Genomic DNA, 16,013 nt, shown 5'->3' with positions numbered 1-16,013 from the left:
GGTGCTTCTGTTTTGCATTTGTATCATTTAGTATGAGTTTCATTATAAACGATACCGTCTGCGCAACAGTTTGACTTTTAATTTTCTGTGTTTTAAACGAAAAACGATGTAATATTTAGCTATGTAATATTCCTTTTTCGTTTATTAGATCTTCACTGCTTTGCCTCCTCTGACTCTGGGCATCTTTGAACGCTCCTGCAGGAAAGAGAACATGCTCAAATACCCTGAACTCTACAAAACCTCCCAGAATGCAATGGGCTTCAACACCAAGGTAAATACACTCAAACATGCAGTTAAAATCTAAGTTTAGCTGAATCTCTATCAGTGTTTGGGCTGCAGAGATGAACAGCCCACTGATTGAGGAATGATGTAAACTCATATTTATAATTCGAACGTGTTAAAAGTTCTTACAACATTTGTAAATATATGTGTATATAATAAAGTAGTGAAACTAGTTCATTTGCATTGATCATGATGATGACCCTGTAGACAGGTCATGCTGTGTACACTTTACTGAGCTGTGTTTGGTGAACAGTTTAGCACCCAGGCTAAAAACCCCACTGAACAAACAGATCCTTTTACGACTCCCTACACTGTAAAAAAGCAAGTCAACAGCAAGACCTTGTTGGTTTAGCCGTCTATTAAACTGTCCCTTTCTGTCAGCCTTTTTGCTTATCTGAGATGTCTTTGAGTGTTCATCTCCCTTTTTAGAAGCTCATAAACTCTCTTAAGCCAGTACCAATTTGAAGCTAAATGTCTAATATGTATATGTATAAAACACTCCTAATTTAGTCTTTTAGAAAAAGCGCACTTAGAGTCTAATATTTAAACATTTATATGAAGTTTTTTGAATGTACTACTTTTTTATATGTACATTTAATTGGTTTTTAAAGCATTATTTAAAATAAAAAAAATGTGTTAATGTTCCTAATAAAATGTAGAATCAAGTTTGTCTTTAATCTTAAGGACATACGCCCAGTTTTAGATGCTATGATGCTAGATATGTCCTAGTAAAATTATTTCCGATACCTTAATGGTATATAGGACAAGCATATTTCCATCCTCTCTGTGTGTCTGTGACTGCTGGCTTTGCGTCTCTCTGTGTTAATAAAGCTGTCTGGTCTCCAGCTCCAGTGTGTCTGCGCTGGTGTCACCTCACAGTCTTGCTCCACAGCCGTGGAGACCCATTTACCAGCACACTGACACGGATTACAGGCAACACAACCCCTGGGGTCAGGAGGGAGAGACTGATTTACTGGCCATTTGTAACACAAACACATAATTCTTACTTTAATTGTTCAATGCATAAAAAAAAAAAGCTGTAATGGTGAAGTGGAAGACTATAATATACAATAAAATTAAGCGTGGAAGTAAGGAAATTTAGTAGAATAAGAAGTAACAGAACAGTATTTATTATATATATATATATATATATATATAAAAGGCTGGACTGTATATTATCAGAAATCATAATAGGCTGCTTTCTGTTATTCTCTATAATGAAATGAGTGATATATTTGCTTGGAACAAAGAAGCAAAGACTGAGTTAATGGATATATAAAGGAAGGTAATGAGAGCATCTGTTGAATACTGTAGCATTGTCCAACTTTGTGAACCCAAGATTCTTTTGAGTCAGAATTGTTTTATTTTTATAAAGAATTGGTTAAAATTGACTCACTGAAGCCTTAAACAATCTCATGACTCAACTCATTTACCAATATAGTCTAAAATATTTGCGTGCAACTCCTACTTTGCATTAATTTTAGTATTGTTTAATGTAAATGATGTGTTCCTATACAGGAATACATGTATGCTGAATTATGGCTGATTCTGAAGTGATCTGAAGTGTTCATGTAGATGTTGTTGGAGACATTTTATTTAATAATTGAACCAGCTCTACATGTGCCGCATCCCTGTTTCAGACTGCTACGTCATCTGTATACACAACAGACCCTTTATTTGTGAATAAAGTCTGTGGAAGCAGAGAGAAAGATCATGCATTAGATTGGGAAGAAGCAATGAGTGTGAAATATTTAGGTCTTTACCCACCATGTCCCCTTTCACATTTAATTACATAGCTTTGACACTAAAGTCTCCCTAATAACGACAAAGCCCCTCGTAGACCCCGGGATAGCAGTTATTGCATTTATTCAACACACTGCAGCCTCCATCCCTCCCTCCTTCTGCCTCTTTCTCTCTTTCATTCTCTCCCTTTCTGGCTTTATTTGTAGCCCAACATAGTTGGAGAAGGCTTATTAGAGCGTCTGGCAATAGTTGGCACAAAATAAAGTTTATCCTTTCATGCTAGTTTAAGTAATTAAGCTGTCACACAGAATGCAGTGCTTTGCTTCAGGCAGGACAGACGGCCATTCACACCTACATTCTTAGCAACCTGCTTAGAAACGGAGGAGTTCGGGGCCTCCCTTTGACAAATGATTATGAACGTTTATCGATTTCATTAGCATTCATTGCAGGACTGTGCGTGTAGAGCACCAGGCGAGGCTGAGAGCAGGTTGTTTCACATGGCACTTGGATCATGTTTTGTTTAAGGTGGTTGTGTTTTATTGCCTACTTTGTGAAAATCTCAAGTCAAATGTAGAATTGAGTCATGTCCAAATTTTGAATACATTAATAATGTAATACTTATACACATTTTTTAAATGCTTATAAAATACTTAATCTTCAGTATCAATTTAATTCCAGAGGTTAGGAGGGGTGAGCTATAGTGCCCCTCTGAGGTGTAGGATGAGCTGTCTGTCTGAGGGCCGGAGCCCTGAGCTTTGTTTTGCTTCGCTGATAGCAGAGGTGAGAGGGTCAGGGCAGAGATGCCCAGAGGTCACACAGGGCCCCTGTGAAACAACACAGAACAAGACAATCTCAGGGTATCCCTCTTTTCTCCCACTCTCTCATTCTCCTCTCATTTCTCTGCATCCCATCCCCCTCGAGAGATTTCAGAGCTGTCACTTGGTTGGGTTCGGAAAAACTTGAGATGAGTGTTTCAACATTTAAAGATTGAGGATCGTTTATCCACCTTTTTCCTAATGAACCTACTGCTTATTGTTTTGGGGAAGGTCCTCTCAAAAAGACTGCAACAAATAATTTAAAATCATAAGATTGTGCTACAAATAATCCTTATCCGTCATTTTGACTGAATCAGCTGTACATATCCAACTCATCTGTAATATTGCTGCGGATAGAAGCAGGATCTTTAGAATTTATTCCTGGTATGTTGAAAGTAATTTAATGCTTTTACACATTTATACATTTCCTTTTAATGGTCGATGGTTGAAGGGTGAGTAAAATAATGTCACCTCATAATACCCGGTTTTTGAAAATGCTTATTATTGCGTTCATAGAGTGAATCTTTTGCTGACTGTTGTAAACAGAAGTTATTCTCATAATTTGGGAAAAGCGTCAAGGGCCGTAGGAAAAAGATGGATAGATTCTAGTCCTTTTTGTCAGATGCTAGCATTGCAAAGTAATTCATTTTTCGGTCTGTACGATTTATTTTATTTTATACATTTAAAATGTATTTATCCAGGTAATATGATTTAAATTAATCAAAAGGGAAACAGTTGCAAAACTGGAGTGTTTCGGTTCCAGTTTTGCAATAATGGGAATGAATTACATTTAAAAAATATATTAAAATAGAAAACATTTATTAATTTGCATGACTTGTAAGGGTTCCTTTAACATTTGTTTTAAAATACATATTTTATGGAACACTGCTTCTTACTTACAGTAATTTAAAAAAAAATATTTTTGTTGATAATTGGATTTTAAAAAATTAAGTATTTTTCCTCACATTAAACTGTTGTATAAATTTATTGCAATTAAATCGTTATTGATAGAAATAAAACCGTTTTTGTGAGAAAATACCTTAGAAGCTGACAGATGCATTTCTGGAATCTATTCCTTTAAGCATTTTGTGAATCCTTTTGAATTGAATGACTCCTTAGAAATAACCAGTTCAAAAGAAGTATTCATTCACAAAATGGACCTCTCTAGCAGATACTACAAATATGGTTCATTCTAACAAGACTTTTTGTTCATATGGAGAAATTTGTGTTTATTTATTTTAGTGAATTAATAAAAAAAAATGACTTTTTAATACTGTTGACTGCCTCTCAGCACAAATATTATGCTGTTTTACTTATAAATATGGAAATAATCTGTTGTGTCTGTGGGCAGTGAACAGTCTTAGACTTTACAGAGGTGAAAAGAGCAACACCAAAAAAAAAAAAAAGAAGCGGAGATTGGAAACTGGACCTGTGACGGGCCTGATTTCATTTCACGGCTGTTTCATGCTACATCGCCCATTAGTGTTTTGATTGGCCATGTCCGTGCATAATGTAAATTCAAAACAAGGCGGTTTTGGAGGAGGATATTTGTTTAAATGGCACATCCAAAGTCCACATGCCCATGTATACAGTCACAGACACTCAAAGACTTTATGCCGTACCTGTGTAAGCGATAGTTTTTCCATGCTCCCAAATAACCATGCACTGTAGCGACAGACTCATACATCTTAATTTCTTAAACTTGTCTGTATTTGTACTAAAAGTATCCATGAAGGATTTGGGGTTTTTACACAACTCACAAAGGAACGATTGGGGAAATTCGATGAGGCAACTAACTGCAGGGAAAAGAGAAGAGATGGCGGAAAAACACTGCTTACTGACATCTCTCATATAGTTGGCGCGCCTCCCCTCCTCACTCACAGGATATACAAAGTGTCTGTCAGCGGGGTGGCCATTGAGCAGGGAGGCCTGACAAACCTTCCACTTAGCCTAGCGCTGAGAAAGCACAAAGGCCTGGGGTTCAGGGGTCACTGGCAGGGTTAAGGTGGCCACTGTCTTTCTCATGCCTCTCTTTTTTCCTCCCCCCTCCTCCACTCTCCTGCAGGTCTTCTGGGCTCATTGTCTGAACGGCCTGTTTCACTCAGTCATCCTCTTCTGGTTTCCCCTCAAGGCTTTCCAGCACGGTAAGATCACATACACACGCTCTCTCTCTCACACTGCATTTAGTTTTTTTTTGTTTGTATTTTAAGGTCAGTGTGTGTCATATTGACAGACGGGTCTGCTCGCGTTTTAGCTTAATTGCTTCTCATTGGCCACCATGAATATCTGAAGACCACTCACTCTTATACACACACGTGCACACACCTTCTCTCCTTTTCTCCATTCCCACATACTCATTTAAAGCAATAGTTCATGCAAAAGTGAAAATTGTCATTTATCGTGCCGTTGCAATCTTATATTACTTTCTTCCATTAAAAACATAAGCAGTAGTTTTGAAAAATATCCTTTTTAATTTTAATATACTGGAATGAAAGTGAATGAGGACTGTGACTGTTGAGCTTCAGAACATATACAGTAGCACCATAAAAGCATAAAAAAAAATCTATATAACGTACTGTATGTACGAAGTCTTAAGTCATAGGGCCCTATAATACAACCAGTGCAATGCGATACAAGGCGCAGCGCAAATGTGTTAGCTAGTTTCAGTCCGGGGCCGTTCGCCATTTATATATCTAAATGTCTACCTGTCATAATGGATAGTCATCGCATGTATCAGAATTAGGTTTATCTATTTGCTTGCATATGAACAACTCCGTTTCCTCTCGGAGACGCGTTCTGTCTTTGCTTGTCAAATTTCGCCGTGTAAATAGCAAATCCGTCATGGCACGAGCGCAACTGGCTCTTAAAGGGAATGGAAGATGAGACTCTGATTGGTTTATTGCACGTTACGCCCAAAAATCACCCATTACTCATTAAGAGAATAGGGACAACCCATTTAGACCATGTGCCAGGGTGCGGCAAACGTTTTTCTGTCTTTAAAATAGCAAAAGTGGATTTGGACACGCCGTGAGTGAACCTGCTCCGTGCGCTTTACACTTTGCGTTTAGATCATTAAAATAGGGCCCATATAATTTCTTTGTCTGACGAAAAGGGCCTCATTTTGATTTATATTGAATTTAATGTTTCACTGATAATCTTTCACTGGATCTTTTTAAATGGATTATTGGGATTTAGTGAGTTAAAACTTTATGAATTAATCATTCATACAGGTTTTATGAATGTGATCCACTGATTAATAAAGACTGAGCTCAAAATGATCCACAAATAACTTTTTTTTTGGTCAATAAATTTGGAAACAAATTTTAGTCAATAACAACTTAAATTTTAGGCTTTTCCTTACGCAAACCTATCAACATATCTATACTTCCATGGTGTTTTTTGTAGCTTGACACTAAATAATGTTACAATTTTCATTCTTAGGTTAACATTTTGGTATAGTTTAACCAATTGCTCTGTGGTCTAGAAGTTGCTCTTTACATGTATTCGTAAGTGTAAGCATCTACAAAAGAGTGTGTCAGGCATGTGTGTGTGTGTCGGCACAAATATCTGGCTGACTGCAGGACCACACAGTCAGAATCAGACCTGCTTTTTAAACAAAGCACTGGAGACTCTCTCTGACTGACAGCCTGTCAGCACCACACACACACACACACACACACACATACCTTCCTGATCCACATGTGGTGTCAGTTGTGTTTCGCCGTGCCAGAGCGCTGATGGTTTTGGATCATCCGCTCTCACTTACAATCAGAGAATGACTCATCCCCCTTCTCTAAACCACACTGCCATGTGTGCACTTTTGTATGTGGCTTTCCCAGATTTTAAGCCAAAACTTGTACTATTTAATCAGAGATGTTTGCTGAAGCAATTAGCACAAGCCAATAACTATCATCCTGAAAAGTCAAGAAAACCCAGATTGTCTCAACGGTCAATTAATCATTAATGATTTGGGGAGATCTCTTTTCCAAACCTCTCTGTACAGCTGTCAGCAGCTCCTTTTACACCCACTGTTACCTTTTATTCACATGACTGTTGGAGCACAGGTGTGACATAAGAGGAGAATAAGTTCATTACAAGCTTATTCGCTCAGATTAAACAGGCATAAAAGGTTTTTTGGCCCATAGGGCCAAATAGGGAGAAAAGGTAGAAATCCGTAAAGAGGTCAGATTCAAACTTGCATAACCCACCTGAGCACCACAGCTCCACTAAGCCATGGCTCTGTCCCTAACAGGACATCCTAGAGAAATTTTAAAACATTCTTTACTTTGAAAACAGCCCTGTTCGATATAATACCTAATTTTGTCCCTCTAATAAAAACAAAATCAAAGTTGCGGATGTTAAATATCCTGAATTTAAATGTATTTCCCGAGTCAAAAGCATATTAAGTTGTCTAAATGGTCATTTGTTCAGTGAGACAGCATTTTGCCATCATGTATGTAAACAGTACATTTCTGGTAGTCTTGTCTGTTTAATTTGAGCATTTGATCCCTCTTGAGTTGAACATCTTAATGGAGTTTCTACAACCGTCCCACTGACCTGTGTTTGCATGGAAATGCGTGTGTTAGCATGTGATCCTTCACTCTAAAAGCCTTCTTGTTGATTCTCCTCTCAGATACCGTCTTTGGAAACGGAAAGACACCAGACTATCTCCTCTTAGGAAACATGGTTTATACAGTAAGTGCATTCGGGCCCTCAGATCCTCACAAAGCATCTCTGTGTCCTCCCCGTCGCCTGACACTTTGTCCCGGCTGTCCTGCTGTGAAATGTTCCTTCTGTGCCGAGTCTGGCCTCACTGAGGGTTTTCGCTTCCTTTTTTTTGCCAACTTTTTAAGCACTGAAATGAAAATGAAGCTGACCTGCTCTATTTCAAAGTGTACTTCAAACAGAATCTGTTTGGAGGATCCTGTCTGCCGACTGTCTCTCATTAGATCATACGTCTGTACAATCTAATCTGTTTATGTGTACATGTGACCTCAGATAAGAACCTGTCTCTCTCACAGTTTGTGGTGATCACGGTGTGTCTGAAGGCTGGGCTGGAGACGTCGTCCTGGACCATGGTGAGTGTTGGATGACTCTTTCCATCCTTCTATCTCTTTTCTCTTCCATTTCACTGTGTCCTCCCATTTCCTTTGACTTTATTGTCCTTCTATCAGTAGAAACAAGCTCCTCCACCCCCTCTCACTCTCACTCCTCTCACTTACCCTTTTCTTTTGCCACTGATGTCATGGAAAAGTTCAGAGCATTCAAAGATGATGTCATGGTTGCATCACTTATCAAAGCACTTATTCACATATGCAATTATAGTGAACTGTTGCTTACATTTTATTACTATTAGAAATTGCATTACTATTATGGTGATTGCAAGGCAAACGCTCAGCATTTAAAATGTGATAAACACTTATGTCAGTGTAATTTAAATCATAATGCAGTAAGAATAGTAATACATTTAAAAGAACTGTTTTTTTTCTTTGAAGTTTGAATTTTAAAATGTAATAATTTAAACCTTGCCATCACATATATAAATGACATTTTGAAATATATTCAAACAGGAAACAGTTCTTTTAAACTGAAATAATATTTCACACTGTTACTGTATTTTTAATCAAATAAGTGCAGCCTTGGTGAGCAAGAAACTTTCTCACAACAGTAAAAATCTTAATTATTCCAAACATTTGACTGTTAGTGTGAATATATGCTACTGTATATACTTACGCCATAGTAAAATTTCACATGCATTTAAAATATTCAGTCTTTTTCACTGCACTGTATTTTGCAAGTGTAATTTCCACAATTTGTGATGTTCGTGTGGTTTTGGAACGTTCACATGTGGTTCCAATGTTTCACATGTGCAAATTTCAAGCCTCAAATGCTTGATGATCATGTGATTAAACAAAAACACATGGGTGTAACATGCTTCCATATGTGCACACTTGTGATTTAGCATGTGTTCATGTAAAATTCATGTGTGTTAAGGGTTGTTGTTATGAATGTCACTAGTCTAAAATTATAATACGTCTTTCAGATGAGGGTTTTGTGCTGTTTGTGTGTCAGGCTGCCAGTATTATCAGCAAAATGAACTCACCGTGTGTTTTCTCTAATCTTTTCTGGCTTATAGTTCAGCCACATTGCCATCTGGGGCAGCATTGGATTGTGGGTAGTCTTCTTTGGCATCTACTCCTCACTATGGCCTCTGATTCCTCTGGCCCCGGATATGTCAGGAGAGGTAAGACATACAGTACAAACAAGTTTTGGGTAACAACAAAGTTTTGCTTATTTACATATCGTTTTTTGCAGTTTTTTTTAATTGATCAGAAGTGACAGCAATGACATTCTAATGTTACAAAAATATAAGCTGCACAGCAGTTTTCAACATAATAATTTGAGCACTAAATCTGCATGTTAGTCTGTGTAAACACACTCAGTGTTTGAGATTTTGACAGCCACATTTACTTGCAGGCCTTAAAGCGTCTTATTCACATAGCAGCTTAGCAGCTCAAATACTGTATGAATGTGCAAAAGGAGTCAAGATCATTTTGTTTTTGTCTATCACCTGTAACTGTAGCGTCAGTAACTAAAGTAAAAACATTCATAAATCTATGGAGCATTGCCACATTTGACACAAAGTGAGAATGGAGAATTTGTCACATTTGTCATAATGCACTAACTATTGCAAACATGCAAACGCTGGAAAAGTGTAGCACAGCGTAACTCTCGAGTATACCATATTCTGCTGCAGTGTGATTGTTGATGACACTAACACTAGAGTAATGGCTGCTGAAAATTCAGCTTTGCATCCCAGGAATAAATGACATTTGAAAACCTATTTAAATAGAAAGTTGCTCTTACACTGTGTCCTAACTACATGCAACGCAACAAGATTCCATGGCATACGCTTGTTTTTTCGTAGTGAGTTCACAGTTTTAATGTACATCTTTGCTTTATTTATTTGCGAGATCTGAGGTAAACTGCTGTATCTGTTGTATATGTTTAACTTTGAATAAAGCACACAATCAGTACCTGAGATTATAAATATCATATACCGTATTTTTTGGACTATAAGTCGCACCTGAGTATAAGTCGCATCAGTCCAAAAATACGTCATGACGAGGAAAAAAAACATTTATAAGTCGCACTGGACTATAAGTCACATTTATTTAGAACCAAAAACCAAGAGAAAACATTACCGTCTACAACCGCGAGAGGGCGCTCTATTTTTTTCAGTGTAGCCTACAGGAGCACTGAGCAGTATAGAGCGCCCTCTCGTGAGTGTAGACAGTAATGTTTTCTCCTGGTTCATGTCAAATTAATTTTGATAAATAAGTCGCACCTGACTATAAGTTGCAGGACCATCCAACTATGGAAAAAAGTGTGACTTATAGTCCGGAAAATACGGTAGCTTGTTTGCTGTTGTTCCAGCCCCGACGTTCTGGAATTAGAAACCGATTTTTTGCGCCAAATTAGGCCATGTTAGAACATGGTGTCATACTGTCAATTGTAATAATATTTAGCAAATTACTATCTTTCAGTGTTTTTGATTAAATAAAATTAGCCTTGCAGAGCATAAGACATTGCTTAGTCTTAATAATTTTGGAATTAATAAACTTTTTAACTAGCGTTATAAATCAAATTTGTCTTTAAACTATATATAGCTAAAAACACACACTAACGATTCTTATCCCTGGGGCTCTGGATGTGTCAGGTGATATAACACATGCACAGACCACCCTTTTTTTTCGCCTGGGGCTTTACACTATCTATCCCATAATCTGAGCATTAAGAGTCTGTGTGTGTTCATTAGGGTGAGCAGTGGACTGGAAACTCTACACCTCCATGAGGCCTTGGGGCACCACAGGTCTCTGCTCTTTTCTCACCTCATAATCTCCTAATGGGGCCTAATAGGCCCTATATGTGTCACCTGTGAAGAAGTGCGATTTAAAAACGTCTGCAACTGCTTGTGTGAGAGTTCAGATGTTCTGGAGTCCAGATAGAATAATTGTGTGTTTATAATGGTTTGGTATGGTTTTAATCAATGATATAATAAAAGTTAATGTGTGTTTGCTGTTTTGCTATTTATTTATATAATGTCTGAGCATCAATATGAGAACGCTCTGTTCGCACACATTGTTGGCGTTGACTAAATACTCTCAAAAGCATCCAAGGTTTTTATCCCAGCATCTGGCGTTGTGTAACAGTAGCCTCTTTATCTCATGTGTGTCCTGCACACCCGTCCTGAATGGCCAGTCAAGTGGGCTCTTTTATCAGCTCTTCCCCTCTACATGTAGGGTAGTAGAGTAGATCAGACCCCAGAGGCTCAGGGTAACCCAATGCTGAGGGGAACCATAGCAACGGCACTACATCAGAGCGCGGGGGACACCTGAGAGAGCCCACCTGAACACATCTGAACTCTGGGCCACCTCACACCAATCTCTGGCTGCTGCCACAGCTGCCTGAAGGGCCGAGAAAGGGGAAAACGATTATGATGGAAAGAGTTAAAAGACATGGCACACCATTAAATCTATTTAGTTGAATTGTCACTCTTACATATCACACAATGCATCATTATTTTGACATTTTTACGGTACTCCAAAGCACTTCAGAAGAATAGCATGGTAGGTATTATTTTGAAGTGCCTTGGAGTACTGTGAAATTACTCATGAATATTTTAATCATTGATAAGATTTTATAATGTTTTGGAAAGAAGTCTCTTATGGTCATCTGGGTTTAATTTATTTGATCAAAACATGTAATTGTTATTTATTCCTGTGATGGGAATGCTGAATTTTCAGCAGTCCTTACTCTATTCTTTAGTGTCACATGATTCTTCGGAAATCATTCTAATATACTGATTTGGTGCTAAAGAAACATTTCTTATTATTACCAGTTCTTTTGTTTTTTTTCAGAATTTTTTCTATTTTTTTTTTTTTAATTCAGGATTCTTTGGTGATTAGAAATTTAATAAGAACATTATTTAATTGAAATGTAATTATTTTGTTACTTTGTAAATGTCTCTATTGTCACTTGCATCCCTGCTGATTGAAAATGTGTAGTTCATTAGAAAGCTGAGTAAAGGAACTTGAATTGTAAATTCCATTGTTTGTAAAATTGTATTGCCAAATGGTTTGGAGTACTGAGAAATGTTAAATATGCAAGTTTTTACTCCGTGAACAATTCTCAGAAACAACTACTAGTTGATTGCTTTAGTTTTAGGGCCTGTGTCGACTAGTTATGAATTACATAATTACGTTCCAAAATAATTTTTTTTCACGTCCTCGTGCAGCTGTATGGTGTAGTTTTAAATGGTAACCTGTGACAGCAATTTTTTTTATTTGTAGTGTCATGCAAATTTGAAACCGTGAACCCTAGGTTTATAAAGTTCATAAAGAATAAAATCACAGACCTTTGAGATGGTCTGAACTGCTCTAAAAACCTTGAAAACTTGAGTAAACTATGGGCTGCCCAGAGGCTGACAGAAACCATGACAACATCTGTTTTCTTGCACCATTCAGGACATCATTGGCATCATCTCACATGTGCGGGATTCACTCTATAGTAATTTACATAAGCTAAACATTGACTCATTGACTAGTCAGCTACTTTTTTTAAAACAACTTCTCAATTAGTAATGTTGAATTGCTATGCACTGTCAAATAATGAACGTTAACAATATAGTTTTGATCTAGTCGTCTACTGCACTAGTTCAGACAGTCTTGTCACACCATGTCACACTCAAGGCAACTTGAGATTCTGTGCTTGACATCAAGAGCCTGCCGATTACCCAACTATCACCTCACCTGCCATTACAAAGCCCCCCTCATCTCACACACCTGTTTAAAGACACACACATTCAGCCAGTCATGTCATGAATGCACCTTTGAACAGACACACATCACATATTGCATCCAAAGGCATTTAGCATTTAGATAACACTAAAGAAAGTCACAGTGAATAAAACAAGGGCTACAGCAATGCAAAAAAGATCTTTTAGATGTCAGTGGTGTGATGTTAAGGTTAGCTGTAGCTGCATTGAAAGTGTTCTGTGGTGCATTCCTCTCCATTCTTCCATTGAATGCAGCAGACAGGTCTGTTTTATTCAAGTGCACCTGGTATCTGTGTGAGACAGACCATTCATCTTGTTCCACTCTCTTTGATGTACAAGATTTCACCTTTAGAGCCTCACTCTCTCTATCAGCAGATAAAACTACAGCCTGCTGCTCTTGTAACACTGCATACTGGAAACTGTGTGTGTGTGTGTGTGTGTGTGTGTGTGTGTGTGTGTGTCTGCTCTGTTTCAAACTTTTTTTTAAAACCGAACCTGTCAGGCAATTCCTGTCTGACATCTTAGTCAAATATCTTAGTTCATTATATTGTAATGTATACAGTGCTGCTTAAAATCTGGTGAAAAGCTACGGTTTATATTATAGTAACAAAATATATTAGGATATAATACTTTTTTTCAGATTCGATTATTTTTATTCTAAAAGTAATCATCTAATTGCATTTTCATTTCAAATTATTTTATCAGCTAAAAATCTGGGTTAAAAAAATTAAGTGAAAAAACTACTTCAGAATGTAAGTATTTGGTTTATACCTATTTTGCTTTATTGGCAGCAGCTCTTTAGCTGCATCATTTCCACAAGTATGTGTAAAACCTGATGATCATAAATTCCAAATGGAATCAAGCACATCTAACCATCTGATCATAGGAGTCACATGGTCAATGCCACAGATTTGCTGATTTGATTAGTGACCTAGAAATAGATCACAATGTAAAATATTATCCCAAATATGTCCTGGAAGTAGCTATTTTTTTATCTGATTTTGAATTCCAGATTTTCAGTGTTGTCTCAAGCTTTTGGACCATTTTCTATAAAAAATGTGGTTGGTTTTTTCTTTGAAATTTGCACTATTTGTGGCACTTTAAGTACTAAAGGTATTTGTCTTACCAGTCATGGAGATTTGACTTGTAACTCCAGAAATCAGTAAAACCTGAGCAGCCTGTGTTCCTCATGGTATGAGAGATGAAGATGAAGTTTGGAATGTTTTAAAGTAATATTTTCCAGTACATTAGTGTGTAATGTGCTCTGAATATGTTTTTCGTCCAACCGAGTGACTAATTTTCTACAAACTCAGAATGTATGCCAATGTTCGTTTATTTGAGTTCTTTGTTTTCAGATAGTCTTTCCTAAATTTCCCTCAGTCCATGGAGATATTCCATGCTAAGAGTGGAACATGGGGATGATGGGATATTAGAGTGTGTGTGTTTTCCATACTGGACACTCGAAGGCCTTGTGAATACCTCCATTCCCCATGCCTTGAGACAAACTGAGAATTGCTGTTTTTGCAAGCCCTATTGGAATTGGATGTCTCTCTTGCTTTTTTTTCTTTTCCTATTTTTCTCTCAAAAACAACGGGCATTAGATCGGACTCCAGCTGTATCTGGTCTACTGGGACTTTGAATCACTATGCTCTACACATTCAAACCACAAACTGACTAGAGGACCTTTGATAGAACGTTTACAATTAGGTTGTTTATATACACAAGTTGACATTAGACTGTTTGAGTGACTGGCTTGGCTTATAATAAAAGCATATTTGAATTAATTGCAAGTGGAATATTTAGTTTTTGGGGAAAAAAGGCAAAAACATTCTTTATTCTTCTTGTACATGACTTTGTGTGTGTGTGTGTGTGTGTGTGTGTGTGTGTGAATGTGGATAAAGTCGGCTTGGCTCAGGCATTAGTATGTAGTTCCTAAAGCCAAAGGGCCAGGCCGAGGGTGAATGACCATGTCTGAATTGTTCTCATCTCATATTTACCATCACAATGGATGGTATTAACATTCTTGGGCCAACATTATCACTGGCAGGCATGAGCAGCCCAACTCTGCTGTTTCACAGCACTGCTGATTAGTGCACCCAGGCATAGTTAATCCATCCTGTCAATCACCAGAGGAAGTTACCACGTGGGATTGAATGATAAACACTCAGACTCAGTTTGCATGGTTTAAGCGCTAATAGAATCTGTCAACGTTTGCTTTCAGGTTTTGAAAGACCTGATTGAAGATTTTAAATGGTCCGTTAGTGTGTGCTTCTGACAGAGCAATATAGTCATTTTGATTAATTATGGTTTGTGCATGAAGGTTTGTGTATGTGTCAACTTATTGTGGTTTACAGTGTGTGCTTACATAGAGTTTGTTTTTGTCAGATTTCCATTTAGCATCAGATTTTGTCCAAGTTGCACGTACAATGTGGCCAAATTCAATAAGGTAATGTGATCGTTTAACCCCCCATTCAGTGGTAACTATAGTTCAGCTTTAGTGAAGAGCCCTTCAAACCGCACACATGCCATCTCTGGAGAGCACATTCAGTGCTTTGATTGCTTATGACAAAGAATGGGATGCTTTGTGTACAGTATGTGTGCATATCTTTTTACAATTACCTTTCTAAGTATTTGCATACTTAATATATTTGCGTGCATGATGTTTTTAAGGCTGAGAGAGGCAACGAACTCGAAAGATCTGCTTTAGATGTTAATAGTGTTTGTAGAACATCGGTATACCATCTAGGACCATAAACAAATCCAAAGTCCTACCAGTTTAATCTGGTTTATGGAACATGGTGGCTGGCTACTAGCTTACATGGGTTTTTCCAGCAGGAGGAGTTGCATAATGTGTGTGTATATTTGTTGGAGAATGTGTCCAGCAGAGACAGAGTGAGTCGATGTCCTGTCTAAACATTGGATGCGGACACCCTTGATTTCCAGCCGAGACGAGGCCATAGTGGTTTATTATTATGCCATAAAAATACACCTATGGCCTGCATGCTTTCAAAAGCCAACTAGATTTGTGTTTTACCAGAACTATCCATAGAAATTTTAGAAAAAAACATGCAGTTTAAAACCTTTTGTATGTTCACTTTATTATTTTTAATTGTACAGTTCATAGCAAAGTAATCTGTTTATTGATTTTAAGAGTATTTATAACATAAAACTTATCAGGAAAATACTAATGAAGTTTGACATTGTACTTTTTTAATTATTGACTCCAATTGAACATTCCCACCACTAGATTTATTCATACTTAATATATTTGAACCCCTCTGGTCCTGTCTGATTGTTCAATACATTGGCCTCAATGAAAATGATTAAACTGCCGT

The 16,013-nt window shown here is 37.4% G+C and overlaps 1 protein-coding gene across 8 annotated transcripts in view; it reads left to right on the top strand.

Annotated features, from left to right (window-relative positions):
* atp8a1 (ATPase phospholipid transporting 8A1) overlaps nucleotides 1-16,013 on the top strand; it is a 122,704-nt gene that overhangs the window by 97,688 nt on the left and 9,003 nt on the right. For all 8 annotated transcript variants that reach the window (XM_026280827.1, XM_026280821.1, XM_026280823.1 and 5 more), the window contains 5 exons: nucleotides 149-271; nucleotides 4,906-4,984; nucleotides 7,474-7,535; nucleotides 7,862-7,918; nucleotides 8,977-9,084. In XM_026280827.1, coding sequence (XP_026136612.1) covers nucleotides 149-271; nucleotides 4,906-4,984; nucleotides 7,474-7,535; nucleotides 7,862-7,918; nucleotides 8,977-9,084 — 429 coding nt within the window. The remainder of the gene's footprint in view (nucleotides 1-148; nucleotides 272-4,905; nucleotides 4,985-7,473; nucleotides 7,536-7,861; nucleotides 7,919-8,976; nucleotides 9,085-16,013) is intronic.

This window comes from Carassius auratus, chromosome 14, assembly GCF_003368295.1.
Source record: "Carassius auratus strain Wakin chromosome 14, ASM336829v1, whole genome shotgun sequence".
NCBI classification, from domain to species: Eukaryota; Metazoa; Chordata; class Actinopteri; order Cypriniformes; family Cyprinidae; genus Carassius; species Carassius auratus.
The sequence above is the reverse complement of the archived record's forward strand: the minus strand, read 5'-3'. Positions and strand labels throughout refer to the sequence as shown.